The sequence below is a fragment of the Anolis sagrei genome, chromosome X (genome assembly GCF_037176765.1).
Source record: "Anolis sagrei isolate rAnoSag1 chromosome X, rAnoSag1.mat, whole genome shotgun sequence".
NCBI classification, from domain to species: domain Eukaryota; kingdom Metazoa; phylum Chordata; class Lepidosauria; order Squamata; family Dactyloidae; genus Anolis; species Anolis sagrei.
The window spans coordinates 23706641-23724725 of NC_090034.1; the positions used below are offsets into that span (position 1 = coordinate 23706641).

Here is an 18085-nt window from a genome sequence, read left to right on the forward strand (position 1 = left end):
CAAACCTCTCCATATCCCTCACTCCCAAGTGTACCCTATGTAGATTCATGCTATTTGCAGTCATGGCAGGTCCTGTTTTTACTATTTCATGCCTTTTGACACTGAAACAGCAAGATCATTGTTAATTTTCTTTTGTTTTATTTAAAAATCCAGATTTTCCCTTATTTTGTTGGTTTCAGTCACTGATGGATTCTTTCTTCCCCCCACACTCCCTCCACCCTCCTCCTGTTTCTCTGTGCTTCGCTGGACATGGCCCTTAGGGGAGTTCTCAGGTGTGTATCTCTCCTCTGTTCAAGCTCCTTATTTGTTTCCTCTTCTTTTCTTCTTTTCCTTGCCCATTTTTTCTAATTTTAAATGGAATGATGTGGGTATACACATGTGATACTCCCCTGCTCTTGTCCAATCACAGTTGGCTTTGCAGACTTGGCCCTACCTTACACTCCAGTTCTGAAACCTGAAGAACATCCTCTGCTTCATGCACACTTCTTCTACATCTCAATAGAGCTTTTGCCTTTGATTTCTGGCCTTTTGCAGCCTCCCTCCACTCTCTCTGCCTTCCCTGTTTGGAAATGGGCGGGAGGTAGGGAAAATGCTGTTAATTTATATAACCTGTGGGATGGAACATTTTTTGGTTTCTGTCTTCCTTTGTTTGCTTAGGGCAGGCAATGCATTGAAAGAATTAAATTAGAATCCTTATTCTGAAGTTAAATTGAAAATTAGAAGTTTCTTGATCTTAGTCTGTTACGTTCCTCAAGGTGACTTTCAGGTATAGCTGAGGGTTTAGATGCAATACTTGCACAAATAGGGACTAAAGATCAGTTCTGACAGGTGACAAGGTGATTTATCGTACAGAATTTTGGGTGAAAATGAATAATGCAGGTCGAAAGAGTACTTTAGGTGGAGTGAAGTAGTGGCAGCCATTTTTAATAAGCTCCTCCTGCATAAGGTTCTCTACAGAGAGATTGAGGCAGCCATTTTAATAGGGTCTTACAGTAAAAGAATGCGAGGAAGTAGGAAGGGCTGCCTTTCTTTCTCTGGTTTGGGCAAGGGAGGGTTGGTGGGGTGGGAGTACTTCTTGTCAATGCCTCTGCACTGGGTACCAACCTTATATTAAACAGACCTCTCCTTCTCTTTAGTTCTTCTTAAGTATGTTCCCTCTGTGCATTTTTAAAAAGACAAGGGGAAATTGTTGTTTCACCCAGAATTTCACTCTCAACTTCAAGTAAAATCCACAATTTTGGTCCCAAAGTATGCCCTCGACTTGTACACGAAATTGACTTCTTAATATATATGGCAACACTGCACTTATAAATATATCTGGGTAACATAACTTTTTCCATCAGCAGTCCTTCTGAAAATCGTAACAGGAAATCTAACAATATCCTCAGAAGGTTGCTGTGAGTTTTCTGGGCTATCCTCAAGCTTTTTTTGTTTTGTCTCCTTCTCTTTATGTCTTCCCACTACATATTCTTTACTCTGTCAGTTTTTGTTACTCCTGTAAAGAACGTTAGGCCGTTGTGTCACCAGAATAATGAAAGAAGATAGAACCAGACCTTGCTCCTTGGGTTGATTGTTTTGAAGCCTTAACGTCTTCTTCCCTGTCCTATCAAGCTGGATTAGGGAGGGCAGACAGAGAATGGCTCTTGCTACACCATAAACTGATTTTGGCACATATACATGCTTTAAGAGAGCACCACCATTTTGCCGTTGACAGATTTGTATTTAATAGCTGCTTTCTCTCTTCTTCCCCTTTTTTTTCTCTTGTCTCCTTCTCTTTCTGAATCTCTGCCCTTCTCTCTTCCTTTTTTTCTCATATGCAATGACTGTCATAGTGCGGGATGATTTCTTTGGTAAGGCGAAGGCCATTTTTAAACATATAGGTGTTTTCCCCCTTTCTGTTCACTCAGCATCTTTTCATCCTTTTTGTTTCATACTTGGTACTTGTTTTGTTCCTGTGATGGCGATGAGATGGCTTTCCTGGAAAGAAGTCGGCCATTCTTCAGTTGTCATTGTCTGGGACACAATCTCCATTCCTTTGAGGATATAGGTGCTTATCCACTTTGATGTTTCAAGCAACTCACAACACTGATGGATGTTATTCCATTCTGTAGAACACATTACTAAAAAACCTGGCACCTTTGTTGGGAAGATTCAATTCAGCTGATCCACTGTGGTCTTCTTCACATGCTATGACATGCAGTGTGAAGATTGTGATTTTAATATTTCAACACCCCCCCCCCCCACCCCGCTTTTAAAGAAATTGCTTGCATTCAAGGTGGCATATCAGGAGAAAGGTTAAGCTACCTTTCCATACTGCTTACTTTCTCCAGATAAGGAGCATTTGTTCATGGTTTCTTTCTGTTCCATATTCTCAAACAGTAGCAGGGAGAGTCTGTGTATTAAATATTTAGATTACACTGGCCAACCCACATGTTGGTGCCTAATATGTTAGCCCTGTTTCTGGGTATATTTGACCTGCTGATTCCAAAATTTGCATTAGTTTTGCCTTCTAACAGTCACCATCTGCTTCCCCATAGAAAATCATGATAACCATATCTAAGAAACAAGAGCTAATGCAGGGTATCCATTGCAATTTTCTGAATCAGTGCTCCATATAACCCTAGAAACAGGCCTAAAAACTAATTGTTTGTCTGGCTGTGTTATCTTTAGTTTTGGTTATATACAATCCTAAAGAAATCTTTGTAAAGTCAAGGTGAACAGAAGATAGTTTTGGGATCTACTGATAGTGTTCTGAATTATTTGCAATGGTTTGGCAAATATTTCCAAGTCTCTGTTGTTTCAAGGAAGCATCCAAACAAAGCATTTTTGTATCTTAATTGGACTGCTAGTTTAAATATAGCTTGCCAGTGTAGCCTAGGTATCATTACACAGAGGTCAGTAAGTGGAGCTTACCAGTTAAGGGTGCAGATGTAGATATAGCTATTTACTACAGAAAGTTCCATCTGCATTTGTGTGCCCCAACCTACAGAGCTAATCTTTCTGCTTTCCTGCGAGACATATTGAACCTTCTTACTGTGCACCTGGCTGTAGTTGGTAGTTATTGGCATCCATATAAAAAGTCAGTGTGTCTTGTGTTTTAAGAAGAAATAAGGATTGCATGCCACAGTGAAGCAAATCCTGTTCCATGAAACCTATTTTGAATTATACAGACTGAATATTTGCATATACTAACTTATTTTGTATAATTTATTTCGTTTCTAATACATAAAAATAGGCAACCTTTGGCCCAGTAGATGCTGATAATTAACATTAGTGTACCCTGCCTGTTGTAGTCCAGCTGCCTACTTAATCCCCTTTTCACCCAAACACCACACAGATCCACAAAAATAAGTTGATTAAGAAAAGAGTACCTAATATTTTTTTAAAAAAGAGTTTTAAAATAGTGTTCAAAATAAGCAGACTAGTCATTCCCTGAAGTACCAGCACAACCCAGTTTGCAAAAGCAGTTTTAAAGTTACATCCAGGAGCTAAATTTCCAGAAACTTAACAAAAAACAATGACCAACTCTGAATACAAATTTCAAAAATTACCGAAGGCAAAAGCAAGAAACTGTAATCCAAGGTTTGTTGCACTTGAACTAGAATTATATCCAAAAGCTTGAAAACATGAACATGACCGTAATCCAAAGGCTTCATACTTGAACCTGACTATAATCCCAAAGGCTTGAAACTTGAAATAAGATTTAGAATCCAAACAGGAGGCATGGAATTTAAACAGGAAAACAAGATGCAGTCCCAAGAACAGAACTCTTAATTCGGAGTTCCCAAGGCAGGCAACTTGACACATGAAAATCTAACGTTTATCTCCCCACCAAACATTGACTCCAATTCCTTAAGAATACTCCCTCTTGCCCATGGCATCACCCTTTCTCACAGCTGGGTTCCTTTTGTTATCTTTCAGCCTCTGTGAACAACGAATTTGTCTATGTTTTGCACTTTCCCTTCTGAGCTTTAAATGCTGGATTATTAGTTATCCTCCTGTCTTCCCCACAATCCTTTCAGAGTCAATCTCTGGACGATTCTCATAAGAATCACTGCCTGTTTCCCTGACAACAGATCTACTCAAAACATTCCCATCGTTTTGTAAACTACTTTCGCTTTCCCACACAGAAACACAGGCTCAAACAGAAAATCACTGTCCTCATCCTCAGAGGTTTCACAGTCCTCAACACTGTCATTGGTCAGGCTGATGGAAACTGGAATCCAGCAAAATCTGGAGGGCCACAGGTTCACCAGGTTTGTGATGGAGCCACAGAATGTGTCACTGCTTTGTCTGCTGGAAATCTATCTGAGGCCTCTTCACCTCAGACTTCTTCACCTACTGTTTTTCATACAGTTTCCAGACAGACTTTACCACCTCAAGGACTAGAATTTTGATGAGGAAGTGAGATGGACTTTTTTAGATTCTGTATGTTGCAGCAACCCCTGCCTACATGAAGAAGCCACTAAGAAGCCTTAAAGCACCAGATCCTGTCTGATCTTGGAAGCTAAGCAGGGTCTGTGCCAGTTAATACTTTCAGTAGAATGAGGAAGGGGTTAACAAACTACATCTGAATAGCCACTGCCTAAGAAAAACCTATGAAATTCATGAGTTGATAGACTTGAAGGCACATACACATACACACATATCCTGTTCCAAACTGAAGGATACTACCCAGTGGTTGATCTCAACATGTCTCGTAGGTTAAATCTGTTTAGGTTATTTTCAAATCAACAATGCTTATTTCAAACATCGCATTGTTGGAATGTACACCTATTATCAAACATTGAGATACTCTTGACCAGGCCCCTCAAAATGTGCCACTAAGGCTATTCCAATTTCCTGGAAAATGGGAATTCAAATATATGTCTGTATTTTTTCCACTCCAGGCCTTGTCATATAAGATTTTTTGAAGTATAGGTCAAGAAGCATAATGTGGGAGTGCAGCCGACATGTATATCTTGGGCAGATGGAACTGATTGTAGCTGCCTTAGTGGCTTTTTCACTTAATCGAGAGTATAATTACGGCATAACTCAAAATGCTACCAATCATTATTATTATTATTATAATTATTATATTATTATTATAACTTTATTTGTACCCCGCTAGCATCTCCCAAGGGATTCGATGCGGCTTACAATAGGCCGGAGCCCAACACAATATAACAACACAATACATATCATGTGGGAAGTGGCCCCTAGTCTGAAGTTTTTAAGCTCTCACTACAAATCCAGTTCTGGTACTTTTGTACAAAGTTCCCTAAAGGACAGTTTGCTGATCACATATAGTGTGAAACATCAGAAGGGATTCACCTCTTTTTGTCCAATTGACTGTTGTAGGTTTTTCTTTTCTCTGACTCTGTCTCTCTCTCTCTTCTTCTTTAAAAATGCATCCACTGCTTCTTTGCCATTCTCATTGGGGGACTTGTCTTTGTTATCATCCCATCTCATCTCATTGTGGGAAGAGGATCTATGTGCTGCCTTGTTGTGTAGTAATGTGTTTTCACTTCTTCTATGCTGCCATGATTCTCCAAACTTTTAATTTGTTCTGAATGTTCTTTCGCCATTGTTCTCAAAATGCAAACTCAACAAAAATCAAGGGAATGTTTTCCTACACGGTGTGAAATGGGAAGTGATTTTGACGTAGAAAGGAACCATGCATAGTAGCCACTGATTCTTGATGAAAAAGGTGTATTACTTTTTGGGATTATGGCTTCCAAAATTTCCCACCTTTTGGTTGGGGAATGCTGAAAGCTATAGACTGAAAAGATTTCCCAATCCTTGATGTGAGGCAAGGTAATTCAGGATATTAGTTACATTCAGTGACAATGCTAGACTATTGAATTCTCAGAATATGGGAGGGAGATTCTACTTAACTTTGGAAGGTCTGTTCTTTGCAGCAGAATGAAAATTCAAGCTCTTGTCAAAGTCCCATATTTTGATCCACTTAAACACAACTGGCTCTTTCCTGTTCTCTGTTCCACATTAACAATTTAATTCAGAAAATAAAAAAGGTCAAGAAAGGTTCCAAAGGCACTTTCCCACTGCAATCATGTGAGTGTTTCAAATAAATTGAAACTCCTCACAAAAGAAAGCACCCAAGCAAGCAATCTGTCCCCAGCAGCAAAGGGATGGGACAAGATGAGACGTGGTAGAAAAACACCTTTATTCCTCTCTCCAAAGTAAGCCTATCTTCAGCCCTGTCCAGCATTAGAAAAACTCGCGCTTTGGATTACAAATCCCAGAATCCACCCAGGGTTTGTGGGAATTGAAATCCAAAAAGATAATCATTCAAGCTCTGGTCCCATTCATCACTGATGTGAGCCCCTCAACAAATTATCCCCAAGCCCTGAAGGATGTTCTTGTAACTGAATGGAGAGACGTACCTGCCTTGTCCAAAATACAGCTTCTGCTCTTCAGCTTCAACAGGGTAGGAACTACTTTTTGCACTGTGCAGCAAAACATGCCCTTTCAAACCAAATTATTTCGTTTCCTAAATAAGAAGAATGGTCTAGTAAAACCTCAGGCTCTGTTTTTACTATGGCTTCTTATCTTACGATTTTGAATTTCCATCTCTCAGGGATGGGCAAAGAAGTGGGGAATCTATTGATGGAGAACACACAGCTGCTGGAAACTAAGTAAGACACCACTATCTATTATGGACATTTTTTCCTGTTTGTCTATAGATATTAAATGTTTAGAACTTTGTTAAAATCTGCATGTTGCTTTTCAGGAAATTCCCTTAAATTCCCCCCTGGACATTGAGAGTCCTAACAGCTCTTGTTTCTGTAAAACTTTGATAAAGTTATATTCATGTAACCTCTCAAATTGCAAAGCTGACTTTTTTTGTCTTGCAATTTTTTGTGATTTTTTTAAAAAAATCTAAAGTCCAACTAAGTCTCATTTTTGAGCCATTTTAAATCATGATTTTGAGAGAAAAGCAAGATATAAATATATATCATCATCATTTAGGCAGTGATTTTTAATTTCCAGACCAACAACTGTGGCAGTCCATTGCCACAAAAACATGTCTTATGACATCCTAAAGCATGGGTTTTGTTGGCTGCTGCCTACTTTATCAGATGCATGTAAAGGTAGCTATCAAGAATTTCAAGAACACTACACTTGGTTGGGGCTGTAGATGAAGATGGTGAGGTCAGAAGGAAATTAAATATAAAATGTAGTTTAAGTGGAAGTATAGAATTTAGTAGTCATTGTTGCAAGGCTTTTTTGCATCTTGAAAAGGAAGGCTGGATGAGACCCAGCACTGTTGCGTAAGTGAAGCTAGGAGATGACGAGTAGCAAGCAACAGGCTTACTGAGTTGTCTCGGAGTCTCTCCATGGTTAAATCCTATTCTCTTGCCTTCTGCTTTTCATTATCTTAAAGAAATGCTTTGAACATAGTGAAGAATGACTTAATTGCAAAGGTAGACCAGCTCACTGGTGAACAGGAGGTGTTGAAAGGTGAGCTTGAAGCCACAAAGCAAGCAAAAGCCAAGATGGAAAGCAGAATCAAAGAACTTGAAGAGGAGCTCAAAAGGTAAGTCATGACTTCTGTCTGAGTAGCTTCTCAGTTGAAAGTTGCTAGTGACAATTCCATTTTTTTCGGGTTTGGGGGCAGAATCTCAGCATAAAACAGATGTGATATGAGAGATCTGTCAAGAGTTACCTGATTTAAAAAAAAACATCTGGGAGGAGCTTCTTTTGACTGAAGCAGTAGCACAAGAATGGTGTTGACATAAGTTATGTTTCTCGATCCCAAGTCCCAAATCTTAACATTCTTCTGGGAATTGTAGTCAAGGATAAACTTTTCCAAGCACTGGGCTCCCCTGTTGAAATGTTTAAACAAGACATTTCTTGCTTTTTAAAAAATGATTTTCCCTTTTCTAGAGTGAAATCAGAAGTGATTGTTGCCAGACGAGAGCCGAAAGAAGAGGTTGAGGATGTAAGCAGCTATCTCTGTACAGAATTGGTATATTACATTATTAAAATGACTAGGGAAGCATGGGTTCTTTTGGCAAGGGGAGGGGGTTCTTCCTCATTTATTGTATTAATATTACCGTACATATGTGAGATTATCCAGTGATGGCTTGTTTGGTTTTACTATCACAATGTTGATGGCATTGCTATCTAAATGCAGTCATATGTGAATTGCAACAGGTCATTATTTGCTTTGTGACTGCAGCAGTTTCTTTCCAAAGCTGAATCCAAAGACATGTTGCTAAGATCTTGAAGATTCAGAATGTTTTTAGTTCCTAAAATTGGTTGTCATTCCAGTCTGGGTGGGCTAGGGTATTGCTTTCAAGTAAGAATTCTACATCACCAATGACAAATTCCTTCAATCTCCCAATTTTTAGCATTGCAAAGAGTAAGGCCCCAAAAATAATATACATAACTCTTGATATTTTCTATATTTTCATTCACTTAGGCATCTTGTCTATTCCATTTCTTTGGATGCTTAGATTTTTCCCCAAAATGTTCAACTAATATTTTAAATTATTTTAATGCAGGAAATTTGAGAGGTGTTGGAAAAATTCATTGTTGAGGGCAAAGAAATCTTATGTGGAGGCCAATGCTCTCATTTTGCCTTCTATCGAGTCACATCCACTGTGGGTAATGTCAATGTCATGGTGTCAGTTGCTGGATCCATGTAACTATAACGGCATATACATTAAAATATACACTAACTACATTAAATATATATAGATTCTGGATTAGTGGCCGCTGATTAACTGATGAATTGTTTTGAATCATGCCATATTTCCCTTAAGAACCTTAAATAAGGTGGGGAGGTGATAGCTGGATTTTTCTTGGCTAGAATTAAAAAGCATTGTTATACAGCAGAGATTACAGAGGGCCAGAGAGAAGCTAACCTTTACTAACACCAGTCCCCTTCCATTTCCCATTGGTTGAAGCCATCCTCCTCCCCACTGCAGGACAACATCCCCATCGCACAACGAAGGCGCTTCACCCGAGTGGAGATGGCCCGAGTCCTCATGGAACGCAATCAATACAAGGAGAGGCTCATGGAGCTGCAGGAGGCCGTCAGATGGACGGAAATGATCAGGTTAGGTTTGGGCTGTTCTTGTTCATCGAAACTTAAGAGTTGGAAGGGACTGCAGGGTCCATCTAATCCAGGCTTATACAACATATGGCCCCTGGCCGAATGTAGTTCACTGCGAACAATATTGACCCTGTACAGCTGTTAAATTGTACAGGCCTGATCTGATCCCACTAATCCAGAAAGCAAAGTAAATTCTAGTCCTGATAGAGATGTAAAGACAAGCTTGAATGTATGTGAGCATCGCCTGGCAAAACTTCCAAACTGCTCCCAGCTTCTTGGGTAATAGTATGCAAGGGCCCTACTTATTCACACACAGAAGCAATGATTTACAAGTAAAGAATTGACTAATTCTGGGATTTATAAGCTAGTAATATGTCATTAAAGGTAGAAATGTGATTATATATTATTTCTAATCTGGATTTTAAAAACATTGAATAGAGAGAAGTCTGTAGATTAGTTAGAGTAGTAGATTAGTATTTAAGATTGTTCATTAGTTTTTGTACATTTTGAGTATAGGTTTAAAACTTAGTTGTTTTGCTAGCTTAAGCAGCTGAGAGGTATAGGTTTAAAACTTAGTTGTTTTGCTAGCTTTAGCAGCTGAGCTAGCTTCGTTGTTTTGCTAGCTTAAGCAGCTGAGGGGGAAAGGAAATGAACCAAGGCTGTTAGGAATTGTGGGAGTTTAAGTCCAAAACACCTGGGGGGCCAAGTTTGCCCATACCTGAATTAGAAGTTACTTTCACAAAATTGGAAAGTACTTGTAGAGTCACCTAGTCCAACTCACTGCTAATTCAGAATCACCATACAAATTGTGCTTAAAACCAACAAATGATAATTTGTCAGTTTCTAAACTATTCCATTGTGAGCCACCAATACTGACTAGTGAATTAGATCTCAAACTATCCAGATGAACCCTTTGCCCATTTAGATGATGGAGCGGAACAACTATCCCCATGTTTAACTGAAGGATTCTGTGTTACGTTTGTCCACAGAGCCTCCCGAGAACACCCTTCTGTGCAAGAGAAGAAGAAATCAACAATTTGGCAATTGTAAGTAATATGTGGCTTGCAAAGAGTAGAAGATGGGCGTCATGAAGGTTTTTCTACACTGTCAGTGAAAAACGCAATCATGTGACCAGTTGATTTTTAGTCAGAAAAGCAATATGATATTACCACTTGATAAAAAAAATTAAGTTGTCCTTGCCACCAGACGAAAGAGGAAGAACATCCACTGGAACATGTCCAGTGTTGCTACTCTAATTAGTTACAAACCATCTTTCAACAGATCCTCTGGAGCATGTTATATTGAATGCTTTAATATACTATGGGAAATATAAAATTTTCCTTCCCAGCTAGCCATCAATATGAAGCCTGTAGCTGGATAGGACGAGAACCCCACCATGACACTACTGAAAACCCTTGCAATTCTGTCCAAAGAGGAGATATGGAAACACTTCAAATGACTTGATGGTTAACAAAGAAAAAGCATCATTGTTGCTGCAATTTATCTTGGATAAATGAGAAGGCCAGGAGTCCTTGGAGCATCTTGCTTCCTAAGCATTAACCCAGGGGTGACCTACATACTCACGGTTGACAAGAAACATACAGTCTTCCCAGGCTTTGATGGCTCCTGACTTTCTCAAATGAATTCCTCCAGAAAATAAATTTGGTCATATAAAGAGAACCCCTATATTAAGAGGAAGACAGGATGAAAATAAATGAGTGGAATATAACTATTTCTTTGTCAAATAATAATATCAATTGCTTTCTCAAATAGTAATCATTCAGAATTGTAATATGCCCGAGTTTCTGTCTTTCTCTCCAGCTTCAGCCGCTTGTTCAGCTCCTCTTCCAGCCCTCCGCCAGCAAAGAGAAGTTATCCTTCCATGAACATCCACTACAAATCCCCCACGACCGCTGGGTTCAGCCAGCGCCGCAGTCACACTATGTGCCAGATCTCGGCTGGGAGTCGCACCTTGGAGTTCTTCCCAGATGAGTACGTTCTTCTCTTCTCTGTCTTGGCTTCTCAATTCAGCTCTTTGGTTGGTCCAGCCACTGGTCTGAAACCCCAACTATGCAGTTGCACCAACTGAAGCCCAGTATCTTGTTTTATATTGCTTTTTTAATTTATTTTTTTGCACACATTACCCTTCCTCCAATTAAACCTAACAGGAATATAGATGGCACAGTAAATGTTTTCAACTAGAATAAGATGGATGCTATATCTTTTTAATACATATTCAGAGACATCTACCAAAACCCACAAACTTCCTTTGTCAAGGAGGACATTACTTTATCAAAGAAGAAAGCAGAAAGAAGACAATACTTTATAATGTTTTAAGGTGGCTTCAATGAACCGTATCTATTTCAGTTGCTTGGACAGTAGTGAATGGAACAGAAATCTGAGCACCCCCCCCCCCCAACTCCCCATTTGCCTCAACTGTTTACTTTGCTCCTGTGTGCTGAGCTTCAGGAACTGGTGCTGTCACTATATAGAGAGCTATATTTAAGAGCGCTGTTTATGAAACATAAATGAATTTCATATTTAGATTTTGGTCCCATTTCCAATCTTATTACGTACAACAATTTTAAAACCTTAAAATACCAAAAATCAAAAAGACTTCTGGTCAAAGCATTTTGGATAAGGGAAATAGAATCTATAACACAAATCTAATTTTGTGCTCTAGAGAGGTCAAGATTTTGCTTTGGTATATTCTTCTCTTCTGATTCCTCACTTGAACACCATAGTTTGCTTTCTTCCTCCCTCTTCATATTTTTGCTGGACTCTCCTCAACCCCACTTCCACAAGAACACTTTCAAGACTCTCTTCCTTTTCTTTCTGAACACAGATTGAAAAGTAAAACTATTGGTTCTCTTTTCAGTGACTGCACATCAACAGCACGTCGCGAGCAGAAGCGTGAGCAGTACCGCCAAGTCCGGGAGCACGTGCGCAATGATGACGGCCGCTTGCAGGCCTGCGGGTGGAGCCTGCCAGCCAAGTACAAGCAGGTAGCAACTCTTTGCGGCAAGAGAAGGAAGGATCAGGTGGCCACAGAAGAGAAACTACCCATGCTAAATAAAAGCCTGGGAAGGAAAGAGAAATGGGACCTAAAGATGTCTTTATAGCTCTTGGGCTGCAATGCAGTTCCTTTTGCCAGTTGCAATCAGCTGATTGCATAAATAGAAGGCAAATGTAATAACTATTACACTTTATCTCACTTCTTGTAAACCCCTCAATACTCAAACACACATGTATGAGGATATGAATATGAATAAGAGAAGTAGGTTATGTGAAATAATTCCTCCTTGCTGGCTACTGGAAACAAAAATTTGGACAAGAGCCACCAGTAGAATTTTTCCTATGTGAAAATAAATGCGTGGCATCACATTCCAGTAGTATGAGCTAGCTGTGTTCTGTTCCTTTTGTCCCAATAGCTGAGTCCCAATGGTGGCCAGGAAGACAACCGGATGAAGAATGTCCCAGTGCCTGTGTACTGCCGCCCTCTTGTAGAAAAAGACCCAACCATGAAGGTGAATGTTATAAATGTGCAAAACTGGGATGGGACTAGGGAGCACTATTCTGCAGGGGATCCCAAACCTTCCCTATGTTTTGAACTGGTGCAAGAATGTAACAAATATCAGCTCCAGTTGGGTCTCCAAAGGGCTTTCCACAAATTGGGTGTTATTTGTTTGGACCACAGTTGTTCTCAGAGTCACCAATCAAAGTGTCCAGTTGCCCGTGGGCTGAGCAATTCTTAAATTTGGTTTTTTTTAAAAAAGACATATTTCTAAGCTCTCCTAGATAATATTTTTGTGGTTTTGCTGAATCTTGATTTGTTGTCACTGCCATAATGAAAATGTACCACCCTCTTTCCATTTAGAAACAATAAATTAATGTTAATTTATTTATTTATTTATTTGGTACGCTTATATACCGCCAACATCTCAGCCTGTGCGGCGACTCGTTGCGGTTTACAGCATGTTAAAATATACAATACACTTTAAGCATATAGATTAAAAATTTAAAAATACATACAAAACATTCATAGTATTGGGCCACCAATACAGATCGGAACATCTCATCGTTTAAATCGTAGTCCAATTCGTTATCCTTGATTGCTAATCCATGGTCAAACAACATCACATCAAAAATCAATTGAAGGCTTGCACGAACATCCAAGTTTTTAGTTAACCAGACATCGTTCTTTGTCTCCTTTTAGTTGTGGTGTGCAGCCGGTGTCAATCTAATGGGTTGGAAGCCTGTGGAACAGGATACTGGAAACGGACAGAAACCAGAACCAGGATGTGACCCCCTAACCTGTGACCGAGTTGGAGCAGAAGAGAGTGCCAAGAGCAGCCACACATCGCCCGAAAAGAAAAAGGTTGGGGCAAAATATCTGGCCTTTCTCTCTCTTTTTTTCTCCAGCTTATACATTTAGATGTGGTTATGTGTACTGTTTTTAAAGAACCAGCTGTAGTACAGCAGTACTGATGAGCTGTACTTAAAGGCATACTTAAAGACATCATGCACTTACCTGTGTTTTTCTGGCAGTGTTTTTCTGGCAGAAAGTTAACTTTTTAAAAAGTTATTTATTTATTTATGGTATTTCTAGCCCGCCTTTCTCAGCCCTAAGGCGTCTCAAGGTGGGTTACAGATTGGCAACAATTTGATGCCACACATTCATTAAAATACAGTTAAAACATTCAGCATAACATTATAAAAACCATATAAAACACCATTAAAAACATATAATCACTAGTGTCATCCTGTTAAACCCATTTTCCAGTAGCATCGCCTAGCCATTCCATGTTCATTCTTCATAGTTTCATGTTTATCTATTACGCTGCATTTCCAAAAGCTTGTTCGAAGAGCCAAGTTTTTACTTTTTTTGGAAATTTGTCCCTATTACTCAAACAAAGATACATTGCTGGACTTTGAGGGTGGAGCTTTGGGAATAAGGATCATCCTCAGATCAGCTTGACATAGAGGAGATGTAGTTCACAGAGAAAAGCCAGTTTTTTAGGCTCCAGTACCAGCAGAAAATTCCCTTTAGGTACAGAGGAGTAAAGGATTGTTCACAAAAGCCATTATTTGTCTTAGTGGTCTGTGAATACAAAAGTGAGTAGTAATCACAGAAAAAATAGTGGCCTGGGTCAGCCATCTTTAGCCACTTTGCAAAATTTTCCCCGGCATTAGAGCTGGATAAATTCAAGAGAAACACCATCCCATTAGCACAACAAATCAATGTAAAATAAGAGTAAAGATTAGGAACCTGCTTAAGACATACTTTTTGTTTCTATTGCTCTGTTAATGGTTTGTGTGAAGTCTGCCAATATATACCCCTAAAACCCATGATAATGAAGACTATATTATTGTTTTGATATCATTAAGGATCTGGTTTTAGTGTACTCTGGCAGTACAACTGTGAGGTTTAGTTATAATTACCTTTTGCTCCCTTCAGGCCAAAGAACTGTATGAAATGGATGCAACATCCAGTAGAGTGTGGATCCTCACAAGCACCTTGTCTACAAGCAAAGTTGTGATCATCGATGCTAACCAACCAGGCACTGTGGTGGACCATTTCACTGTCTGCAATGCTCATGTGCTTTGTATTTCCAGCATTCCAGGCAAGTGAAGATGAGAGAAGATGGGCATCTTTCAGGAGTGCATTACTGCACAGGCATGGGCCAACTTCGACCCTTCCTCCAGGTGTTTTGGACTTCCACAATTCTTGCTTTTAGGAATTGTGGGAGTTGAAGGCCAAAACACCTGGAGGGAGGGCCAAAGTTGGCCCATGCATGTTATAGCAGGTTGGCCTCGATGGCCTTTGCAGCTCTTTGTTCCACCATAACTGAGGATTCTTCCCTTTCTTTCCCTTGTAGCGGCCTGTGATACAGATTATCCTCCTGGAGAAATCTTTTTGGAGGGAGATGTGAATCCCGAAGAGTCATTGGGAACAGATGGAGTCTTGGCAGGCATCACATTAGTGGGCTGTGCAACCCGATGCAACATCCCCAGCAGCAATTGCTCCTCGAGGGGAGACACCCCAGTGCTGGACAAAGGGCAAAGTACGTTTCTGATCACTTGCATGTCATACATTACAACAAGGATGTCCAGACCCAGTGCCCTAAGCCTTCCTCTGGACACATTCCAACTTAGAGTCAATGTCCCTCTTGAATCGCTTTGCCTAGGTCTTTACCTCTTCTAGGTAAAGAGGTCTAAGCAAAGCAGAGAAGGGGCACCATGACTTCCCTTGATCTAGACATTATGCTCGTCCTAGTCGCCAATTATGGCACAAGCCATGTATAATATGTGTTCATCCAAATCAAGCTGAAATCAAACTGGATTTGTGCCAGGAGAGCATTCAGTATCATTTATAAGAGTCAGACCCACAATAATCTAGTAGCTGTAATATTGCTAGATGCAACCAAAACCTTTCAATCGTATTGAGCACAGTGACTTGATTGAGCATCTACAAGAAATGAATATAGGAAATAGGTTTGTAGCAATTATAAAACAGATAGAAACGAAAGATGGCAGTAAGTGTAAATAGTGTAGATTCCTGTGCCTTTGAGGAACCTAACAAGGGTGCCCACTTTCTCCTACTCTTTTTGCTTTAGCAATAAAACTTAATAAGGAAACTCATTGAAATGCAAGGTATAAAATTTAAAAGTAAATTTATTGCAGGTGATTTTTTAAATCGAATCCAAACCAATGTGTAGGGATGCTGTTGTTATTTTCAAGTAAGTTTCAGATACATACAGGATACATACAATATAAAGTATGGTAAATCAAAAATATTAGCTATAAACATGTCTCAGGAAGACCAATTGAATTTAAAAAGAATGTCCAATTTATCAATTAGTTTTTCAGAATTCAGATATATAGGGATTCTGTTAACAAAAAGAACAGCACAACTTCTGTATAGGAATTATAAGGCACTGTTTTCCTATATTTAATAAAAAATTAAAGGTTGACACTACCGCTGACATTATTGGGGAGACTAGTAGTTGTCAAAGCTCTTATTTTACCAATTTTTATTCCTGTTCTCCTCCTTAATTATGGCTACTGCACACTGCACAAAGAAGACATGTTTCACTAGAAAAGACAATAATGTGGAGTAAGGTAGAGGTAGTAGATAAAGAGGAAGTCTGCATTGCAGATGGATGGACTCAGTCAAGGAAGCCATAACCCTGAATCTGGAAGACCTGAGCAAGGCTATTGATCATAACAGTGACTCCCATTCTTAGGGTCACTATAAGCCAAAGTCAGCTGGATGATCTATAACAACAAACATGTCAAAACGAATAGCTGGTTATGCAATAAATGAATGACTTCCCTCTTCCTCCAACTTCATTTTATGTTTTCCCCGCTTTTTAGATGAGGTGTCTTCAGTTAGTAATGGAAAGATCAATCAATCCCAGTCCACCGAGGAGGCAACTGAAGCCACGGAGGTGCCAGAAAATGGTGCAACTGAAATGGAACCAACCCTTGTCCGGACTGGCCCACTTACAGAGCATGTGTTTACAGACCCAACCCCAGCTCAGGTGCCTATGAGGCAGACCAGGTATTTATTTATTTATTTATTTATTTATTTCACAGTTTTCTATACCGAGCTTCTCAACCTCATTGAGGGACTCAGCCCGGTTTCCAGCCATAAAAAACATATACACTCATTAAAATATCATATATCACAATTACAAAAACAACTTTAAAAACACTATATATAAAACTACAGTGGTCAGTCGTCCTATTAAGATGGATCTACATCAACTTCTATCCAGGGTCCTATGATGTTGTCTCATTCATCGAAGGCCTGACTCCACAGCCACCCGTTTCCTAAATGTAAGGATGGATGGGGCAGTTCTGGCCTCCAGAGGGAGAGTTCCAGAGTCGCGGGGCCACCACCGAGAAGGCCCTGTCCCTCATCCCCACCAGGCGCGCTTGCGAGGCCGGTGGGACCGAGAGCAGGGCCTCTCCAGATGATCTTAATAATCTTGATGGTTTGTAGGGGAGAATACATTCGGAGAGGTAAACAGGGCCGGAGTCGTTTAGGGCTTTATAGGTCAACACCAGCACTTTGAATTGTGCTCGGAAGCTAATTGGCAGCCAGTGAAGCTGGCATAACAGCGGAGTGGTGTGCTCCCTGTACCCAGCCCCCGTTAGTAATCTGGCTGCCGCGCGTTGGACTTGCTGCAGCTTCCGGGCAGTCTTCAAAGGCAACCCCACGTAGAGAGCGTAGCAGTAGTCTAAGCGGGATGTAACCAAAGCGTGTACTACCGTGGCCAAGTCAGCCCTCCCAAGGTACGGAGGCAGCTGGCGCACAAGTTTGTAGGAGGATGCTGTTTAAATTTTATTCTAATTTGCTAAGTTATAATGTGTTTTTATATGCTGTAGAGTTTAATTTTTGTTATTATGTGTCTATTAGTTGTTATGTTCAGGCATGGAATGTTTGCCTTTTTTGTGATTGGAATCCACCCTGAGTCCCTTCGGGGAGATAGGGCAGAATATAAATAAAGTTTTTCTTATTATATTAGAGCCTGATCACAGAAGTTCATTCATTTTGTGCTGCCTCTAAAACCATTTTTATCTGGTGCTTAAAATACATTATTATTATTGTTATTATTGACACAAAAGCACAGTATGTCACACCAGAAGCGACTTGCAGTTTCTCAAGTCGCTCCTGACACGACAAAAAACAAAACAGTATGTCACAGCAAACGAGATATATATGCTGGATTTCTTATCACAAAATCACAAGTCGGAACACTTGCCAAGCATCTAGGACTGTGTGATGTATTTTCGAATGATGTGCGCAGATCCAAGTAAGGTGGCTTTTTGCAGTTGACAGATCGTGATTTTGTCAATGTTTATTGTTTCCAAATGCCGTCTGAGATCTTTTGGCACGGCACCCAGTGCGCCAATTACCACTGGGACCACCTATACTGGTTTATGCCAGAGCCTTTGCAGTTCGATTTTGAGGTCTTGATAGCGGCTGAGTTTTTCCTCAATGCGACTGTCACC

The 18085-nt window shown here is 39.9% G+C and overlaps 1 protein-coding gene across 17 annotated transcripts in view; it reads left to right on the plus strand.

Annotated features, from left to right (window-relative positions):
- MAPK8IP3 (mitogen-activated protein kinase 8 interacting protein 3) overlaps positions 1-18085 on the plus strand; it is a 50428-nt gene that overhangs the window by 20341 nt on the left and 12002 nt on the right. For 4 of the 17 annotated variants that reach the window (XM_067460615.1, XM_067460625.1, XM_067460627.1 and 1 more), the window contains 14 exons: positions 261-272; positions 1833-1850; positions 6581-6638; positions 7388-7540; positions 7891-7972; positions 8916-9067; positions 10054-10110; positions 10886-11056; positions 11943-12069; positions 12496-12591; positions 13281-13442; positions 14523-14688; positions 14944-15129; positions 16442-16628. In XM_067460615.1, the coding sequence (XP_067316716.1) occupies positions 261-272; positions 1833-1850; positions 6581-6638; positions 7388-7540; positions 7891-7972; positions 8916-9067; positions 10054-10110; positions 10886-11056; positions 11943-12069; positions 12496-12591; positions 13281-13442; positions 14523-14688; positions 14944-15129; positions 16442-16628 (1627 nt within the window). The remainder of the gene's footprint in view (positions 1-260; positions 273-1832; positions 1851-6580; positions 6639-7387; positions 7541-7890; positions 7973-8915; positions 9068-10053; positions 10111-10885; positions 11057-11942; positions 12070-12495; positions 12592-13280; positions 13443-14522; positions 14689-14943; positions 15130-16441; positions 16629-18085) is intronic. The other 13 variants (XM_067460617.1, XM_067460626.1, XM_067460621.1 and 10 more) reach the window with 8 other exon arrangements.